This window comes from Mus pahari, chromosome X, assembly GCF_900095145.1.
Source record: "Mus pahari chromosome X, PAHARI_EIJ_v1.1, whole genome shotgun sequence".
Classification (NCBI taxonomy): Eukaryota; Metazoa; Chordata; class Mammalia; order Rodentia; family Muridae; genus Mus; species Mus pahari.
Genome location: NC_034613.1, coordinates 47,568,561 through 47,588,244, shown reverse-complemented (window position 1 = coordinate 47,588,244; position 19,684 = coordinate 47,568,561). Strand labels below are relative to the sequence as shown.

Sequence of the window (19,684 nt, the reverse complement as noted above, 5' to 3'; positions counted from 1 at the left end):
CTAAAACCAATATAACACTACCACAACAGAGATTTGATTAAATTAGCCAGGATACATACAGCTGTTCAAATAATAATAATATGAAGATATTCACCAGTGCAAATGCCCATGCTATAATAAATTTTCTTCTATTACCACGTTTCAAAACCAGTATAGAAGAGCACTTTAGTGTTGCCCGTTTCCTAAAATGTGTAAAATGTCCAGAGGGCTACCCTTACTTGCATTTTAATTTTTTCTATATCCTGTTTTGCCCTTTTGAAGAGGGAAAAACAAAAACTTAGATTTTTCCAAAGCTTAAAATCTTCTCATGACAAAAAATAGAAGTAAATTGAATCAGAATGGAATATGGAAATGAGGTCCCCTGTTCCTACTTACCTTATATGTAGGCATGACAGCATGGCAGTGGTGCCACCACCAAATACCCACACAGTAAAAAACACGATCAGAAGTGTCGTGCTAAACATCATTTGTCGTGCGTAAGTGGCAGTATCTCGAATGGCCAAGGCAAATGCCATTGCACCACGAAGACCTACAGGGAATACAAGTGCATCTTCAATAACTCATCACCAGTACAGGCTATATAAGCTCAAGAGATATAAAACATAACCTCAATACTTGGGAACATGTAGAAAATATGAAATAAACACTAATATACATAAAGAATGATCAGCAGATTTACCATAGAATACTGACATTCACTGCTTGGTTTAATTTTTCAGACAGTGTTTTGCTACTGTAACCCAGGATGTTTTCAACTTCACAGTCCTCACTCATTAGTGACCCAAGTGCTGGGAGTGCATGGATCTGCTACCACACCTACCTTGATCTCTAAAAAACTCTTTACAATTTAGTAATTTATATATAGTGAAATCAGTTTCTACAGTTTTGATGATGCATAGAAGGGTGTGACCACTGCCACAATCAAGACTGAGCATTTTGCTTTTCCTGTGCAAACTACTTTGTGCTGCCTGTTAGCCCAACCTCTTCATCACCCTCATCTGCTCTCCATCACTATTATTTTGTCTTTTTAAAAAATATGTTATCAATGGAATCATTCATAGAAATGTTAAGGCTGGCTTCTTTCATTTAACATAACACTTCTAAGACTCATCCATGCCACTATGTGAATAAATGCTTATTTTTATTATCTAGTGCTTTTTCCACAGCACAGATTTATCAGGTCCTTCCCTGCCCCATTTTCCCATCGAAATACAGACAAATGTCAGGTCTGGTGGTACAGGTCACTAATCCCAACTACATGGAAGCTGAGGCAGGAGAGTCACAAATAAATTCAAAGCTTGCTTGAACTATGGTGCAAGTTCAAAGTAAGTCTGAACAACTTATACCCCATGTTAAAAAGGAAAATGTTGCTGGGTGGTGGTGGCATGTGCCTTTAATCCAGCACTTGAAAAGCAGAGGCAGGCAGATCTTTGTGAAATTTGAGGTCAGTCTAGTCTACAAATTGAGCCTCAGGACAGTCAGGGCTACCTAGAAAATCCCTGTCTTGAAAAAAAACAGCAGCAGCAGCAGCAACAACAACAACAAACAAAATGTTTTCTAAAGGGGAGAGGCTGGGGAAATATAAATATAGATGATATTGATGTAGATATCTTAATGGCAGACTGTTTGCTTGGTATGCGTGGGTTACTAGGTTCAATCCCAGTACTGAATAGAAAAACAAGTTATTTTTCAGAGTTATGGCCATTATGGCTAGAACTGCTATCAATATTCATTTGCAGGTTTTTCTGTCAAAATTTATTCATCTTTAACTTCTTTACTTTGTGTGACATAATTTGGAACTGAAGAAGCAGCATTTGAAAAGTTCTCACAGAAAGCAACGGGAAATGATAAGAAGAATTTTCTATTTGAGGATACAGTTTCAGTGTTTCGGACTCTTCTGAATGGTAGACTGAAGGGTAGACATGAGAGGAAATTGAAACTTACCAGCAAACATCATCATGTGTTGAAAATTTGATCCAATCTTACTTCTTCTACCCAAATTTAGTAAGAGAGACAAGGGGTAAATATTGGCAGCTCTTCCCAAGAAAATAGCAATCTAAAATCATCGAGAGGTTAAGGATCATTTCCTTTACCAATGTTAATTTAAACTATACATTCAAGATGGTGAGCAAATACTCTGTCTATCGTATCTACACAGCATCTGGAATACTGTCAGTATGACTGGCCAACTGTCACATGAATTGAAATAATCACCATATGGTTAGTTGCTACCAAACTTGATAGTGCATGTCAAGCACAAGTTAGGAAATGCATGGAGTGAAGAACGGAGTGTATAAAAGTGGGCCTTCTCCTTTACAACATCACAAACTCATTCACTTCCACTGCAGTGTTGACAGGGTGAAGGGGAATGCTGGCTAACTGTCCTCAAAAAAGAGCAGCTCAGCCATTCCATGCTGCTGCAATTCCTGCAGAGCCTAGCTGGCTATCACAAAATGTACACTTCCAACCTGCAAAAACGCTTACTTTTTATTTCAGTTCAGATGGGTCTTCACTAAGAAACAGTTTGGTATCTTTTTCTACAGAAACCTGTGATTTGTAACAGCAAACTTTACTGTAGGGTTTGCAGTGCCAACCCTACATTTCCTGAAAGGAGTAGAAAGGGAAATGTAATATTCAAAGCAAAGCATCATGGTTGAAACAGTGCTGATGTAAAAAGTATTCAAGGAGAGTGCAGTTGTTAAGGCCAAAGGCAAAGGAACTGCATGTAAGAATTAGATACTCAGCCGGGCGTGGTGGCGCACGCCTTTAATCCCAGTACTCGGGAGGCAGAGGCAGGCGGATTTTTCAGTTCGAGGCCAGCCTGGTCTACAAAGTGAGTTCCAGGACAGCCAGGGCTATACAGAGAAACCCTGTCTCGAAAAAAAAAAAAAAATTCGATACCCATTAGCTGGGCATTAGAAGTAGAAGCAGGAGGAAAGGAATTCAAAGTTGGCCTTGGCTGAAGAGGAAGTTTGAAGCTAGCCAAGGCTACATGAGACCCCCATCTGAAAAATATCAAATGAAAAACCAAGAAGAGAGAAAAATGATATGTGGGCTGATGAGTTGATTTCCAAGGAAACAGTAGTTAACAAAACTAGCATTCTCATATAGCCATGTACCACAAGAATTCATGGAAAGAAAGAGTGCTCACATCATGGTGGTCCCATCTAATTATAATGGAGCTAAAAGGTTTTTTTTTTGCCTAATGTCTATGCTGATATTGGCACAAACAGATCTACTTACTGTCCTGTCACTCATATATAAGAGCAACACATAAAATCTGGTAATAAGGGACTGTTAATTTGTTTTTCATGTTTACTATATTATACTTTCTGTCATTATTTTAGTGCATTCTTTCTACTTAGCAAACAAAAAGTTTGGGCAAAGGAGATGGCTCAGTAGACAGAGGTGCTTGCTGCTAAGCCTGAAAACCTTAGGTCACTTCCTGGGACCCACACAGTGGAAGGAGAGAACTGAGTCTTGAAAGTTGTCCTCTGACATCCACATGTATCTTCATGGCATGTTTAAAAAACATTTTACTGTCAAACAATGCTGTTACACCAGCAACAGCCCTGTATATCTTATGTTTATCAAGTGACCTAACTGAATCAACAAGCTTCTTTCAATAACTGATTTATACCATGGACGTTTATATAAATATGATGGTCACACAATGACAAAACTGCCTGGTGACATATTTTCTCAAATATATCCCTACCTTTAAGCAGCACATGACATATACTGCAACTGAACAACTAAATAATTGGATGGAAGTGCCAGCAGTCAAGTTCTTTTTGGTGGGACAGAAATGTATAGACAGACCAACAAGGGAAGATGGTTGGCTGATTAACAGCAATAGGTTACAGTTAGAGATATTAGTACAAACTCATGATGGGAGATGCAGACAGTTACAAACAGAAATGCTTACAGACATATGTGTGTGCACATGATGTACTATGTACCTTCCTCTGTCCATGAACACAGTCTGGAAGAAAGAACACCCAGCGTCCTAAGCACACCTAAGGAGCAGATCTTGCTTTCCACTACCATTTTTCCCAGTAAAAGAAACCAGAGATCCTTGGAGAAATGGACAGTTCTTGGGCTACAGTGGAAAGTGCATGAGATGAGCAGAAGCACTTTGTAGTTCCAGAAAGTGAGAAAGTGTTAAAAACATTCCCAGACCACGATGACAAGGCATCAAATGGAAGCAGGGTTCTACTAAACAAACTCCCGATGGCTAAAGCTGCAACACTCTGAACACAAAAACTCTTTAAAATGTTGTAAATAATCTGGTGTATTAAAATAATAACTATTATTCATATAAATAATATATAAACAATGCTATAAATAAACAGCTGAATCAAACATCAATAATGTGATGTTATTCACAGCCTGGGAAGTGTAAGACAGCTTTCTGTACTATCTTCATTATTCCTTTTGTAAATATAAAACAGAGTAAAATGTGAGGGATAATAGATAAATCTTCTATATGATTCTGTAAAGATTTAGTCCTAGGGAAGGTGAAACCTAATTCCATACTCTGTAAATGTGGGCTGCATGGGAAGGCCTTTTCCAAGCAGCAAAAGATAGAAAGAAAAACACAAGTCGGTTTGTAACGGGAAAACTTGTCAGCCACATATCTAAGACTAGCATCGACTTTACCATGTTAATAAATATGTACCCTTGGCATGATACGATGGCAATGGCACTTTATTTCCATAGCATTCCTCCCAAAGAGTACATATATAATCGAGCATAACTTTGGGGGAAACATCAGACAAAGCCCAATTGAGGAACACTACAAAATGCCTGGTCAAAATGTTCAGGGCTCATTAAAATAAGGCACAACTGAGAAACTGCCAGTCAAGTGGATCCTACAAAGCAAATGTAATGTGCTGTCCGGGTTGGACCTTCCTATAGCAAAAGCACACTAGAAAAAGGCCCTGAGACTTACTTACTGCAGCACTTCAGGCTCCTCATTCCTCATAATAAATGTACTATGCGGTCATGAGGTGCTAGCCTGGGGACATGGGCTGGGAAGTGTAGGGCAGCTTTCTGTACTATCGTCATTATTCCTTTTGTAAATATAAAATAGAGTAAAATGACATTTCTTCTCAAAAGCAACTCCATTAAGGAAACCCTCACCTCCTCCTTGCTTCTAAGTACAAGACCCTCCTCCCTTTTAGCTCGGATTCTGGAAAACTCAGTCACCCAGATAAAGAGTACGAGTCTTAGCTTCCCTTGTAGGTAGTTGTTGCCAACATTGTCATGTACAAGTGGTATGTACACTTCTAGGCAGTGCCCTTACAGGTAATTAGGAAGCACAAGGGTCAGATGAACCACAAGAACCACGGACCACAAGAATGCAGCCAACTCCCTAGGGAAAACAGCACGAAGACTGCCTGTGTCCCCAACAATTTTCCTGGTCACACAAGCTTCCACTTTTACACATGAGATAAACTTCTGTCTCTTTTAACTCATTTAAACCTGGGTTCATTGGAGTTGCTGTCATATAACCTAGGCTAGCAGAGACATCTTGGACCTGTGCAGAATCATCATCACAGATTCTTTATTGAGAATTTTAAATCCTAACAGACTCAGAAACCTTGTGACTAATTTAACCTTATTTTTAGATTAACTACTAGAGATTAAACAACTGGGATTATTAAAAAAAAACTTTTAAATAACTCTGAAGCTACAGAACTCACACTTGTCTTCTGGCTAAGGTTCCTCTTTCTGACAGATTTGTTGTTTTTCTGTAAACTGAAGAATGGCATTTGAGTAAAACCTCCCTTTCTAACATAGATTTCACACACTGGATTGTGCGGCGCCTTAATGCTTCTTTTGAGAATCACTTAGTTAAGCATTCATTTGTCTGGATACACATTTCAGGTTTAACTATTGGGCTGTGAGCAGCCCAGCTGCCTGGACTCTTCAGTGCAAAGAGCACTCTAGGCCTCCCTCTGATGGTCAGCCCCCTTCTTCCTCCACTTCACTTCTTCTCCATGTGTTAGACACAAACACTCTTCCTGAAAGTTCCTACATCTGCTTTGCTCTTTTCTGTTCCCAGTGAACTCTCTCAATGAAATCACACACCTCAAGGGACCCACTGTTTCTTTGGGTTTTTGTGTTTACTGCTAAGTCTTCCTAGACAAAGACACACAGCATGGAAGACTGGTATCTTTTAAGTATCTATTCCTCAAAGTTAAATGGGCCACCATTTAATGCTATCCAAGCGTACTGCAGTTCTTTGGTCAACTCTCTATGAATTTTCCATGACTATTTCAAAAACTTTCTCTCTACTTTTCCCCAAACTCCTATGTATTGGAGCCAGCCATCAAGATGGTCCCTAATGCCCCTACCTTGTGTTATATAGGACTTACGGCCTGTGTGATCCCTACTTATGCTGTACCACGGTTGTTCTGTATGACCAGGAGAATACTGCAGAAGTGATCATGAGATTCACCTCCAACATTACTCTGAAGTAGGCACCTTGTCTTCCATTCTTGTACTATTTCGGCTCACTCACTCTGGAGAATCCAAGCCAAAACTTCTCCTGTGGATAGGTCCTGTAGAAAGATGATCCTTTTTGGACAGCCGTGTGGCTGAGGTTGGCATGGCTCCTCCAGGCCTAGGTAAGTCCTCAGCAGCATACCAGAAAACCATGTCACTACAGGCTACCTGTGAGGCTGTGGAGCTGGAGTCACCCAGCTAAGATAGCCCAGGGTTCTTAACCCTCATAGACCATGTAAGATAAAGAGCAAGTTTCTAGATCATCTCTTACACAACCAATAACTTATATACCTCGCTATTCAATTCTCAGCAGGTAATATCACTTTCTACTTTATAAAAATAGAAGCCATCAGCTTGGAACTCCATTTTCTCTCTATACCTCCTTCACCAACTGGAGAAGCTGCCATGATCAGAGTCCAGTTCCTCTCTACTTCAGAGGCCACCTGAAGAGGCCCATCTTGTCATGAGGTTATCTTTCATGTTCTCAGATTCTTCCTTTCAAGTTGGTTTTACTTTTTATTTATTTTATTACATTTATTTATTCATGCCACAACACAAGTGTGGAGGTCAGAAGCCAATGTGAAGTAGACAGTTTTCAACTTCCCCCACACGGGTCCCAAGGAATAAACTAAGATTGTCATCCATGGTAACAATCATCTTTACTCTCATAGTACTTTGCTGGCCCCTCAAGTTAGCTTTCAAGGTAAAAAATGCTCATTCACATGAAACAGAGAAAAGCGTGGGAAGACATCTGACACATTGCCCTGTGGCACAGACTCTAACTCTTCCCAAACTCAAGTTTGTTCCTTCCATTGTGCTGTGCTAGAGATGGAAGTCAGAGCTTGCCTGAGAAAAGCAGCTTGCCCTGAGTTGCTCCACTGCTCCATTTTCAAATTTGACTTTGCGACAGGGTTGGTGATGGCAGCCTCTCAGTTCAGGTCTTCCCCCGCCCCACTCCCACCCCCACCTTCATGGGGATTACAGTTTACATGGTGCATGGCTGGATAAGGACAAATATTTTTACCTTTGAGGTTGGCAAAGTAGTAGGAGACTTTTCTGTCATTTTACTCTGCCAATATTTTTTTGTGGAATAAATTTCAAATGGAAACAGAGCAGAAAAAAGACAAGAATGGAACTGGGAAGAACAATTGACATTCTTACTTATTTCTCAGAAAGAACCTTATGCATTGCAATATTTTATCAACTACATGCCTAAAACCCCATGAAGATCTCCAAACAGACACATGATAAAGGATACAAATGCTCCTACAACAAATGTTGGGTTAAAGACGTGATTCTGGAAGGTGAACAGTGTCAGCCCCATGTAGGAAAAGATGAAATTCTCTGCTAAAAAATTGAGAAGCTCGAACAACTGAAATAAAATTGAAAAGGTTCCAATAAGTAAGTATTACACTGTGACAACCTGAGTAACGACATTTCATATATGTACAGCTCACATATACTTCTGGAAGCATGTGGATCATATGTAGAGGTGGCATTTCCAAACCCACAGAAAGAGTCAGATATGTAACGGCCTCACATTCCTCCATCAGCACCCTTCTCACAGTTCCCTTCATCAGTTACCTGCTCCTCCAAACCCAGCGTTGCTTTTTGAATGCCCCAGCCTAGCTTTCATCACTTTAAATGTGATTTGAAACCTAAATGGTAAGCTCTTCATGCCCACTTCTCATTTCCAACCAGTGAGTTGCTCTTAAAATGAGTTTCAAGATGATGTCTTCTATAAGCTAGAGAACACAGTTCAACTTCTTTTGCCTTGGCAGAGGATGCTGCATGACCACTGTCATATCACTGGTGTGCTGTCACCTTTACTTTCTCACTAACACTCCTAAACTTCAACAGGGCTTCTCTAGGATAGTATGTACTCAGCACCCTCCCGATGCCTGCTGAAGCCCATTTATTCACTTCACGGTTACTATAGCAACTCAGGAACTTTCTAATAAAGTTGAAGGTCCTCCATAAACTCTACATTTCCTTGATCTTTCCCAGGAGTCGTCTGTCCCACCACAACAGGAAAGAGATAGAAGAACCTGAGCTCAGGAGTCTGAATGCCTAGGCTTAAACCACACCTTCCCTACTTGCTGCCTCTCTGGCTTTGAATAAGTTAGTTCATGCTTTAGCTTTTATTGTTGTTTGGAGGAAAGTCTTAGAACAGTCTCACTATGTAGCTTAGGGTGGCCTTGAACTCCAGGTTGTCCTGCTTCTAATTCTTAAGTTCATGTGTTTGTCTATATGTGTTGTGTATATGAATATAGGCACATGTGTTACAGCACACATGTGAAGGTCAGAGTTCAATCTTGAGTGTTAGGCCTTGGCTTCCAGCTTGTCTGAGACAGGATCTCTGTAGATTTTCTTGCTGTGGAAAGCAGGCTAGCTAACTGCCAGGCTTCTGAGGATTTTCTTGTCTCTACTTCCCATCTTCTTTTAGGAGCACTGGGATTACAGACACTCATGTCATTCATCTAACATATACATGCATTCTGGAGATTTAAACTCAGGTCCACACACTTGCACAGCAAGTACTTTTACCCCTGAGCCATCTCCCCAGTTCCCAAGTATTTTTATTATAGGTGCACACCACACACCTACCTTACTCTTTTCAAAATGTTTTTATAAAGAGTTGGAGTGTCTGGGGATATAGCTCAGTGGTAGAGCACTTGCCCATCAAATAAGAGGCCCTAGGTTCTATCCCCAGAACGTAACAAAAAAGCACAGTAGGCTTACTACCAAAAATAAGAACGAACATTAAAATAAGTATTTATTTTCTATATTCTTATTCCTATTTGCTTGTCTAATGGCAATAAGTATGGTTTCTTTCCCCTTTACTGTGGGCCTGATTACAGTACTAAATAAAGGCTCTATGCGTACTATCACATTTTAATCTTATGAGTCAGGACAAAACTGAAACATGAAGAAATTCTTTAACTTCTTCCTGATCACACAGCGACAAAATAGTAGAATCAGTGTTCAGAGCTCTTGTGGATCTAGAGTCTTAACAATAACTCTGAACAAAGAGGCTGGCAAAACCCAGTGGCTGCCAGAGAGTAAATAAGACCACAACCTATTATGGCCAGTTTAGCACAAAAGCAGTCGTAGGCTCTGTGTATGTGTGTGTTTGTGTGTGCATGTATATACATGTCTGTGTTTTCTTTATGCTAGTTTCAAATAACCAACAAGGCTGGAAGCTCTTAGCTTGCTCTTTTTATGCCCTATCTTGCTACCTAAAACAAGACTTGGCTATTTTTCTTCTGTACATTCCGTGTATCAAATTATTTGGCAAAAGAGATTTGTAACCTCCATGTAAATGCTCTAGAGTGGGAGCCTAACTTCCTTTGGAGTGTTAGGGAAAGTATACTAACTTTGTGGCTTCAGGACAGAGCAAGGGTCTGGAGGGGGAAGGGGAGGGAAGGAGGGAGTAGAAAAGAGAGGGGGAAGGGAAGGAGGGAGAGGGAAGAAGGATAGAGAGAGAAAGAGAGCTATTTTGCTTTAGCATTGAGCCTTTCTACGTACCTTCTAGTCTTCTGCAAAACGGGAAGTTCCTAGTTCTCACCACAGCCCTCACGTATGCACATGTTCCTATTGTTGACATTACATTTTGTTTGTGAATTTGTTTTCTATATCTCTGAAGACTGGAAAATGATATGTCTAGTAACTAATTCCTTCAGAATTCTTTTCAGGTAGCCTGCTCATGCAGTGCCCAATCAATGACAGTCCTGAGGCTCCTGGAAGCAGCAGTATTGCGGGGCCTGAATGAAGACTTCAGGAAGCTTAGTATCTGCATAGTTTAGTAGATCCCAATAAGAAATTAACCTTTTCTATATTGCACAGGAAAAACCCTGATCAAGTCAGAATGGGCCCTCAAATCGGTGCTTCTAGTAGCCACTGGGTTAAGGAGACATAAAGCGAAGAGGGATCCAACTTGCTAGTTATTAGAAGGCCAAGAGTAACAGCATCTGGCTTCTCTGCTAACTGCTATCCTAGAAGCTGTGCCCTGCCCCGTGTCAGTCCTGGTCATTTCCAGAGTCAAAGAAGAGAAGACATCATCTTCAAATGATCACAGATATTTAAGTTGAAAAAAAAACCTTTCATTTTGCTAAGAGGAGGAAAATTTCATTCGCTGATTGTAAAGTTTTTCTTACCTGCTTCGTTCTATGCTGAGATTCTGTAGACAAATTATTGTACGTGTAATGTGCTTGTGTGATGCCACAAAACAATACTGCAACCACACCTGCAAAGACAGCAAAGTACAATTCACAGAAAGGGAGGGTTCCCAAACTGGATCCTAAGCATCTTATTTTACAGAAGCAGATTCCATTTGGAGTGCAGACATTCTCATTTACTTCAACTTATTTTGTTGGGAGGAACTAATTGTTTCCAGTGAAAGTCTTTTTTACATTTGAACTTCCAACCTGTTCACAAGTATGTTCAAACTCTAAAGAAGTCGGTTCACTTGGAAAAGTGGCTCTCTAAGTGATTCCTCACAGGGACTTAAAAATGCAAAATAAGTCACCCACCTGTGAAACCCCATGCTTCGGCCAGAAGGAAGGTGCTCCAGGACATCAAGAAGAAAAGGCCTGTCTCCAACAGCTGGAACTCTCTCAGCTTTGTGAACTTTGTCACGTAAGATCGTTAAGCTTGCTAACAAGATCGCATAATAATACACAAAGGTGACTAGAAAAATAACAGTCAATCCAAGGGAGTCATGAAAGTTATGGAAGGGCTCTTTAGCCTCTCTAACGTAAAAGACAAAATAAAGGGGCCCCAATGATAAATTATTGGAAGAAAATCTTATGAAGCTCCCTCCTATCAGGAGAAAATCTCAAAAATTAGATGTTCCTATTGATTTACGGGTATGACATGTCTCGCCAGAAACTAAATAATAAGCGACTGACAGGAGCATCAGACTGAGGTACACCGTGACAATACTCTATTAACTTGTGTCCCAAATCAAGACCCTTTCCATTATTACAACAATTTGCATTCATAAAAACCATGGAACCTCCATGGAGATTCACAGTAATTTGATCTTCTAGCTCATCTGCAACACAAAGTATCCATTCCATGATGAAGAAATTGAGGCACTCCACTCCCTTATACTAATCTAAAAAAGCATACATAGGTAACAGTGCCAAGGTGGAATAAATCTAGATTCAATTCATGAACTAGCTCTGTAATAAATAATAAACACCTAGCCCTGGGGCTCTTGTACCAGAGAAGAGATACAGCCTGAACCAGTTCCCACCAAAACCTTTATACTGCCCTTTATGGCTCAGTTCACCTAGTAAAAAGTTTACCTATTAAAAATGTAGTATCTTCCAGCATAAAGCCAGAGGGTAGCAAACCAAGAGGATTCAGAAAGAATCACACATGTTTTGCATAAAAGTGTCTTAAAAGCTTTCTACCTGGATGAAGCTGGAGAGATGGCTCAGGGGTTACAGGTACTTGCTGTTCTTCCAAAGGACCTTAGCTGGGTTGTAAGGGTGGCTTATAACCACCTGAACTCCAGCCCTAGGGCATTCAATGTTCTCTGCTTGCTTCTGTGGACACCTGCACAAATGTGTCAGATACTCATACATACACATAAATAAAAGATTAAAAATTAATTTTAAAAAATGTTTTACAGCTAGAAACTTCGGAGCTCATTCAGGCCAACTCAACTTTTCCAACCTTCTACTGTCCTACACTGAGATCCAGAGTTCAAATATCAAAGCCACAATCATATTTGTGTCTGCAAGGCAGGGGCCATGTTTGTTTCATCTTTGAGTCCCAGAACATGACATCTGGCATACAGCAGGCAATCAGCAATATCTCCCAAATGAACATAAGAATTTGTTGTCTTGTGTTTCTTGTGGCTAATGACAGCGTCAGGGCTAAAACTCAGGTCCTTTGGGCTCCCAGCCCAGGGCTCTGGTGAACAAAATTTGCAATTGAGAGAGACAGGATAAACACTTACGTTCTCACCAGGAACCATGCATTTTCTGTTTGTTCTATTAAACTAGGAGAGAAGAGCAACAGAGATGACCAACAGCACAAAAGTCCCGGAGACTTTGGGGGTCTGACTTCACACCAATGTAATCTATAGCTTAAAAATTCATCCTCAAAGAGAAATATGTCTAGTGGTATATGACAGCAAGAAGATCATGAATTTGAGGGCAGCTTTGGCTACCATAATAAGGATACAATCTCAAAAAAGGGAATAAAGGCTAGAGAAACAGCTCAGTAGTTAATAACACTGGCTGCCCTTACAGAGGACCTGGGTTCAGATCCCAGCACCTCCACCCTCAGTAGCTCACAACCGTATGTTAACTCCAATTCCAAGAGATCCAACATCTTCTTTTGGCCTCTGCAGGCACCTGTACATTAGTGCACAGACATACATACAAACCAAACAGTCATAAACATAAAATGAATTAAAAACAAAAGAGGGGTAAGGGCCGCAAATACAGCTCCATTGGTAGAAGGCTGTCCAGGCATGTACAAAGCCCTGGGTTTGAGCCTGAACACTCCATAAACTGGATATGGTGTTGTATGCCGCTATTTCTAGCTCTTGGGAGGAAGAAACACGAGGATCAAAACTTCCCAGGTATCCTTAGCACCATAGCAAATTCAAGACCTGCCTGAAATACATGTTTTAAGTCACTGAGCCCATACAAAACAATGAAATTCACTAGGTGACATATTAACAAAGACTTTTGCTTCATTTTTCAGAACAACTTCTTGGTTAAAAGGTTAATAACTATAAAAACAATTCTAGTCGTGGGAATAGGAAAAAACATGCCTCATTAAACGACCTTAGTAGGTTAATAAAAAAAAAATAAATGCAACAAAAGGATATTAAAGCTGTCACCACGCCTGTTGCTGCACCCATTGCAAAAGATCCACTGAAGATCCCAAGGAAGATTCCAATAGATTTGAACATGGCTGTAACGTCAAAGGTGTGGCTGTTGTCTCCGGCTGGTTGGTATGCCACTATTGAACTACATAAGGACAGGTTATTCTCAACCACATTGTATTTGGTTCCTATTATGGGAAAATGAAGGATCTTTCCAACTTTTAAAATGACAGAATCATTAAATGCCTAACGTGTATTTACCCATTAAAGCAGATTTCTTTAGGCAAATGGGGCTGAAAAGGCCTTCCAAGGAATTAGGACCCACTCTGGAGTATTTTGAGCATACCCGGGTGGGACCCTACAGCCTACACTTCAGAAAGAGTCACTCAGTACCAAAGCAAGCCAGACAATTCAAAGGGACACTCTCTGTCTTGAACTCAAAGTCCAAACCTGGTCTCAAAAAGCTTCTTTTCTAGCAGTCATCTCAGGAAGCGGCAATGACTAAGAGAACTACTCTTGTCAGCACAGCTCTGCTGACAGCGCTTACTGCCACTGAATCAGTTCTCAGTTCCACTCATTAACACGCCAGCTTCATGACATATACAGATTCAAGCCATGTCAAAGGAAAGGAAGGGAAACACATTCCTAAGAAATAATGAGTTCACACATTAAATTAGCATGGGAGATATGAAAACTACTTGTTATACGTTAATCTGTTCATTTAAGACCACACAGTAAGATGTCCTAACTAGTATCTATTTTATTAAAGCACAACATCAATTTCTAGTAACAACATTAAGAAATTTCTGACACTCAATCTGAATTGAAATCTTTACATATTTTTTGTTTCAATGCTGAAAGTAACCAGATCACTTTGGAACTAAGAGTATGCATTCTGGAAAGAATTATGACACTATCTCTCTGTTTTTAAAAAGTTATAGTCGCTGGCCTAGAAATTGTACTTTAGAAACATATCCTTGGGGTCAAGGACAGCTCAGTGGCTAAAGACCCTGCTGCCAAGCCTGATGACCTGAGCCCCTGGAATCCACATGGTGGATGGAGAGAACTGGCCCCCAGCAAACAGAAACAAGGTCCAAAATACATTCTGTGCATTCTAAAGGGTTGCATTAATCTCATTAATTCTCTCATAAAGACATTCCATCCCCACCTGTGATACAAAATTGCCTTACAGAATATAAACAGCAATTATCAAACTAAGGTAATACAATTCAAGCAGAGAAAACTTAACACCCTTTGAAACACATCAAAGGTAAAGACAAGATGACTGTCAATGGTCTGCTCAGTACCTCCATCTAGTAACTCCCCATGGACAAGCAACACAACTGCTTTCTCTCCCATTTGGGGGCAGGCATTCGCTTGTTAGCTCCATCAAGATACATCCATAAGCAACAGCTCCCCTGTTACAATGATACCCTCTAGATATAGTGCTTTTCTGTGAACACTGCAATAGAGATGGCTTGAGTTAACCTAATTCTTATTCAAAAAGGGACCAGACATGGCTCATCCTTAGAGAGTTCAGAAAGAAATTATTCAAATCCCAATTTGAGAAAGGCTGCAATAGAAATGTGGCCCTTTGTGAGACCCTCTACGAAACAAAGCCGTTTCTTTTAAACACATTTCTTCAACACTAAAGCTCAAATAATTTTGATGTATTTGTTTTTCTTAACACTACTCATATGCTAAAGTTACAGGCAATGGGTTATTTTATTGATGGAAAATGTAAAGCACAGTGAACAATGGTTTAAGGTAGGACCAGAACAGAACAAAGTTTGTTTTTTCTTCTGACTCTTAACCCATCAGAGCAACAACAAAGGACTGCTTATCAGTTGGATGATTAAATAGTACAATAACTGTCTAGGACATGAAATTGATGTTAATAACTTTCTTTATACCTTATTCTCTTCATTTAGGACTGAAGGGGATGGGTCTCTCATGCACGTATGTACTAGAAGTTTCAATGATCTTTATCATTTCATGTTTCTGAAATGCCTAAATTATAATTACACTATCCATCTACTCTCCCTTTCACATAATATATAATCTCTATTTTGTACTTATCTTCAGGTACTCACATTTAGCATCAACATCAACAGTAGTTATAGCCATTAGGTTTTGTTTCTTTTTTTAAGATTTTTTTTATGAATGTGAGTACAGTATAGCTGTCTTCAGACACAGCAGAAGAGGGCATCTGATCCCATTACAGATGGTTGTGAGCCACCATGTGCTTGCTGGGACTTGAACTCAGGACCTCTGCAAAAGCAGTCAGTGCTCTTAACCGCTGAGCCATCTCTCCAGCCCCAGGTTTTGTTTCTTAATTTAGGTTTATATTACTTGTAAAAAATTCTGGCAATAGACACAGCAGGGAAGGCAGCAACACTTAAACATAGAGCAGTCACAGAAAGAGATCTGACCTTTAAAATAGCACCATCCACCTCATGGAAGGGGTTAGTGTCATATCTCCGAAAGGGTAATTTCCCACTGTGTAGTAAGGCAACAGTGGCAGTCAGGCTGTGCAAAGCAGAGTCTGTGACTTATGACTCTTTTATAGCTAACAAAGTAGACGTTAAGGAGAGAAATTAAATAATGAGAAAATGTGAAGGGCTTTTTCTTCCTGCTCATTACAAGTTCTAGTATAAGATGAAGGTGGTGGCATATCTTAGTTCCTCTGGGGTGCAGAAGCTCTTCCACCTGCAAATGCCTTGTATTAACATGTACAGCAATTTCTATTATTAGATAAAATGCATTACTCATTCAACAATTATCCTCAATAAAAGTATATTCAACACATCTAAGATAAAACTGTTTCTCAGATGATTATGGTAAATAAGAGAAACATGAATTAAACTATAATATATTTTCTCAAAAAAGCTGGGCAAGTATCTACTGGGGAGCTCTAAAGAAAGAGTTGCTCTCATATTGTGGTGTTTGAAGTATAAAGTGATACAATCCTCTGACTGGCAATTTGCCAATAATAAATAAAACTATAATTTGCACTTATCCATTAAACCAACCATAAATCTCAGTGACTCCTGAGAATGTATTCTACCATATACCCATGCCTGTGCAAACTGAAGACAGCTCTAGGTGAAATACTGCAACTTCCTTTGAGATAGCAAAGGACTGAACGTTCTTTAAATAGCCATCAGCTAGAGACCAAGAGAGCAAAGAACTAACGTAGGGTTCACAGAGAATCCTGCAAAGCTGCAAACCCTAAGACCCACCTTTGACATGAAAACATAGCCAGACTATACCCATGATCTCATATACAATACAGTAAAGTGCTTTCCAACTAAGAATTGAGTGGCTGGGGATATAGCTCAGTGGTGGGGCACTTGCTTAGCATGCACAAGGCTGTAATAGGTTCACTCTCAAAAACTGCCAAAAATTAAAAACAAAAACAGAAATGAGAGGCAAATAAAATATATTCGTGTCTGTGGTTGAATTTTAAAAAATACAAAGGTATAAAAGAAACTTTTTTGCTAAACAGCTCTAAGGAGCTAGGAATCAAGGAGTAGAATAAGAATAGAATTTCTATACAAACCTTTTTGTGTAGTTTTGAATTCAAAACTTAAGCCTAAATAAAAATGTATTCTTGTTATAATGTTAAAACAGATAATAAAATTAAAATGACATATATATATATATATATATATATATATATATATATATATATCACAAACAGAAAAACAGTACAAGGAACTGTCCTGGAATCTTTACAGGAATTATTTTTATATGACAAGAATGTAATTTTTCTTTTATTTTCCAATTTATCCATAAAAGATATGTTCCTGTCAGAGCAGGGCAGAAAGACTCATTGTTTGGAATATTTCTATCCATAATGTACTGTATTCAGCAGCTGACTTTCCGCATGGAGTATTCAGTACAGAATGAAATGCACACTCACGAGGACAGCACTATGGCAACCGCGTCATTGAGGACACTTTCCCCGAAGAGAAGAGCGTAGAGTTCAACATCGACTTGAAGCTCGTGGAAGATGGCAAGAACAGTCACTAAGAGAGAGAAAGAGTCAGAGGGATACTTAAGACACCACAAACACGGCACGTGTCCCTCCACAGCTGTTGGATGTTATTTAATCATTTCTTCCTTTCTAATATCCTCTTACTGAATTAAAGTTTTAGTTTTTTCTGACAGTATGTGCTCCTAATTGGCCACATGTTACACCATCTTTCTAAAAAAGAAAAAAGCATAAAATAACCTTGAAGGCCTGAGTTGACCTACAATCCTCATACAAATTTGAAAAGTCTGGTTTTGTATATTTTCTATAAAGAGTATATTCAGCATTTTTTGTAGTCTAACTGGAAATTAATCTTTAATAAGGAAGAAAGTATGAAAAGTGTCCCTTTCTGTAAGGAGCCCTTGTTCCTTGAAGCCTTACACCCCCCTTCTATTTGACTTGCAAACTGGATGCATACCAAGTTCAGTAAAGACCTTAGGCAGTAAAAACACAACTTCAATTTTTGGTTGGCACAATTTTTATGACCAGAGTAACAGCTGCTGTATTTAACCGACCAAGAAGCCAACTATCAGGCTATTCTAGGGTAAGGAGGACAGAAGGCACAACACACCCTTCCTTTGGGGAAGAGATTATATTAGAATGCTTAGAAATTCAGATAAGACTGATAAGTTAGACTGTAGCTTTCTTTGCTGGGTAACACATTGCTCACCCATAAATAACTCCAAGCAGAAATGAAAATGAATATAGCCAGAAACAAGAGAACATTTTCAAACAGGAAACATAAAAACAGAAACTTCTATTTTAAAAGGTATAATTTTTATTGCAAAACACTGGAGTACACTTATATACACAGATATGTTCTATGTCTACATATACATACATAAACCTGGGGGGCCAGAGCAAGAGCTCAGTGCTAACTGCACTGGCTTTTCTTCCAGGGAACCAGGATTCAGTTCTGAGTCCCTTCACAGAGGCTCAAAGCAGACTCTAGTTCCAGGGGACCCAGCACCCTCTTTCGGCCTCCTCAGACACCCAGGCATACGTGTGGTACACAGACATACATGCAGGCAAAACACCCATACATAAAATAAAGGAAAACTTTCTAAATCTTTTAAAGAAAAAATATTTAGGGGACCTTTTATCTTATGTGTGTGGGTATTTTGTTTGCATGTATGTCTGTGTACCATGTGAATGCCTGGTACAGTTGGAAGGTAGAAGAGGGTGTAGGATCCTTTGGAACTGGACAGTTGTGAGCCACCATGTGAGTGCTGGGGACTGAGCCTGAACCTCTGGAAAAGCAGCCAGTGCTCTTACCTGCTGAGCCATCTCTCCATCCCCAAGAAAAAGGTTTGTTAAAGCTTACCAAGAGAAAGTAAGGGAAAGTGAAAAATACTGTCATATTCTGAATAGAGAACACATGGCTCAAACTTCTAGAAAGATAATGCAAATTAATAGAACTAGAGAAAGTGTGTACATAATCTAGAAAAGAAATCTGTCCAACTTTCTATAGACAAACGATTTTTGCTTGAGATAGTCTGGCAATACTCCAATGAAAACAAAACCAGAAAGTTGAAGTAATGTTGCCAGTTCGATATTTAAATGTCTCATAGGCCTGCTTCTACTGAAAGACAAGGACACCTAAGACCATGGGCTTCTTGAAAGTAGGGGAGCAGTCTCCATAAAGTCTTTAAAGAAGCAACATGATTTCCAGTTTTCATAAATGTTAAGCTCACTCTTCTAATTCAGTACTCAGGAGACTAGAGCAGAAGGATTACCTCTTGCTGGAGGCCAACCTGGGCTGCAAAATGATTATCAACCCACCTTGAACTACATAGGAAAATCAAAACACAATGTTAAACGGAGCCAAGCCTAGGTGCTACAAACTTGTAGTGACAAATCCTCCAGGGGCTGAGGTGGGGTGCTTCCATCTTCAAGGACTGCCTGGATACAGAGGGAGATGAATGCCAACCTTGGGGTCTTAGCAAGGACCTTTATCAAAACTCAAACAGATTGGAGCTGGGCGCTGGCCAAGCTCATAAAGCGCACGGTGTGCAAGCCTGAAGACCACAGTTTCAACCTGCAGCACCCACTGGAGAAGGCACAGAGAGGCATGCCTGCTAGCTCAGTGGGAGGGAGCAAGAGACAGGGAAAGCCGGGAGCTACCTGGCCATCCAGTCTAGACACTGGTGAGCTCCAGGCTCACCAAAATGAAGGTAAAAAGGGGTGGAAGAAGACACACACACACACACACACACACACACACACGTATACACAAATACTCACAGGAACACACACACCATGAATATACCCAATGCCACATTAAT

General features: G+C 39.8%; 1 protein-coding gene across 2 annotated transcripts in view; it reads right to left on the bottom strand.

The window, feature by feature from the left end:
- Nucleotides 1-19,684, bottom strand: part of Slc9a6 (solute carrier family 9 member A6) — a 54,260-nt gene that overhangs the window by 17,825 nt on the left and 16,751 nt on the right. For both annotated transcript variants that reach the window (XM_029534171.1, XM_021187696.1), the window contains 7 exons: nucleotides 17,289-17,394; nucleotides 13,367-13,508; nucleotides 11,046-11,151; nucleotides 10,671-10,759; nucleotides 7,772-7,885; nucleotides 1,945-2,056; nucleotides 376-529 (listed from right to left, as the gene is read on the bottom strand). In XM_029534171.1, the coding sequence (XP_029390031.1) occupies nucleotides 376-529; nucleotides 1,945-2,056; nucleotides 7,772-7,885; nucleotides 10,671-10,759; nucleotides 11,046-11,151; nucleotides 13,367-13,508; nucleotides 17,289-17,394 (823 nt within the window). The remainder of the gene's footprint in view (nucleotides 1-375; nucleotides 530-1,944; nucleotides 2,057-7,771; nucleotides 7,886-10,670; nucleotides 10,760-11,045; nucleotides 11,152-13,366; nucleotides 13,509-17,288; nucleotides 17,395-19,684) is intronic.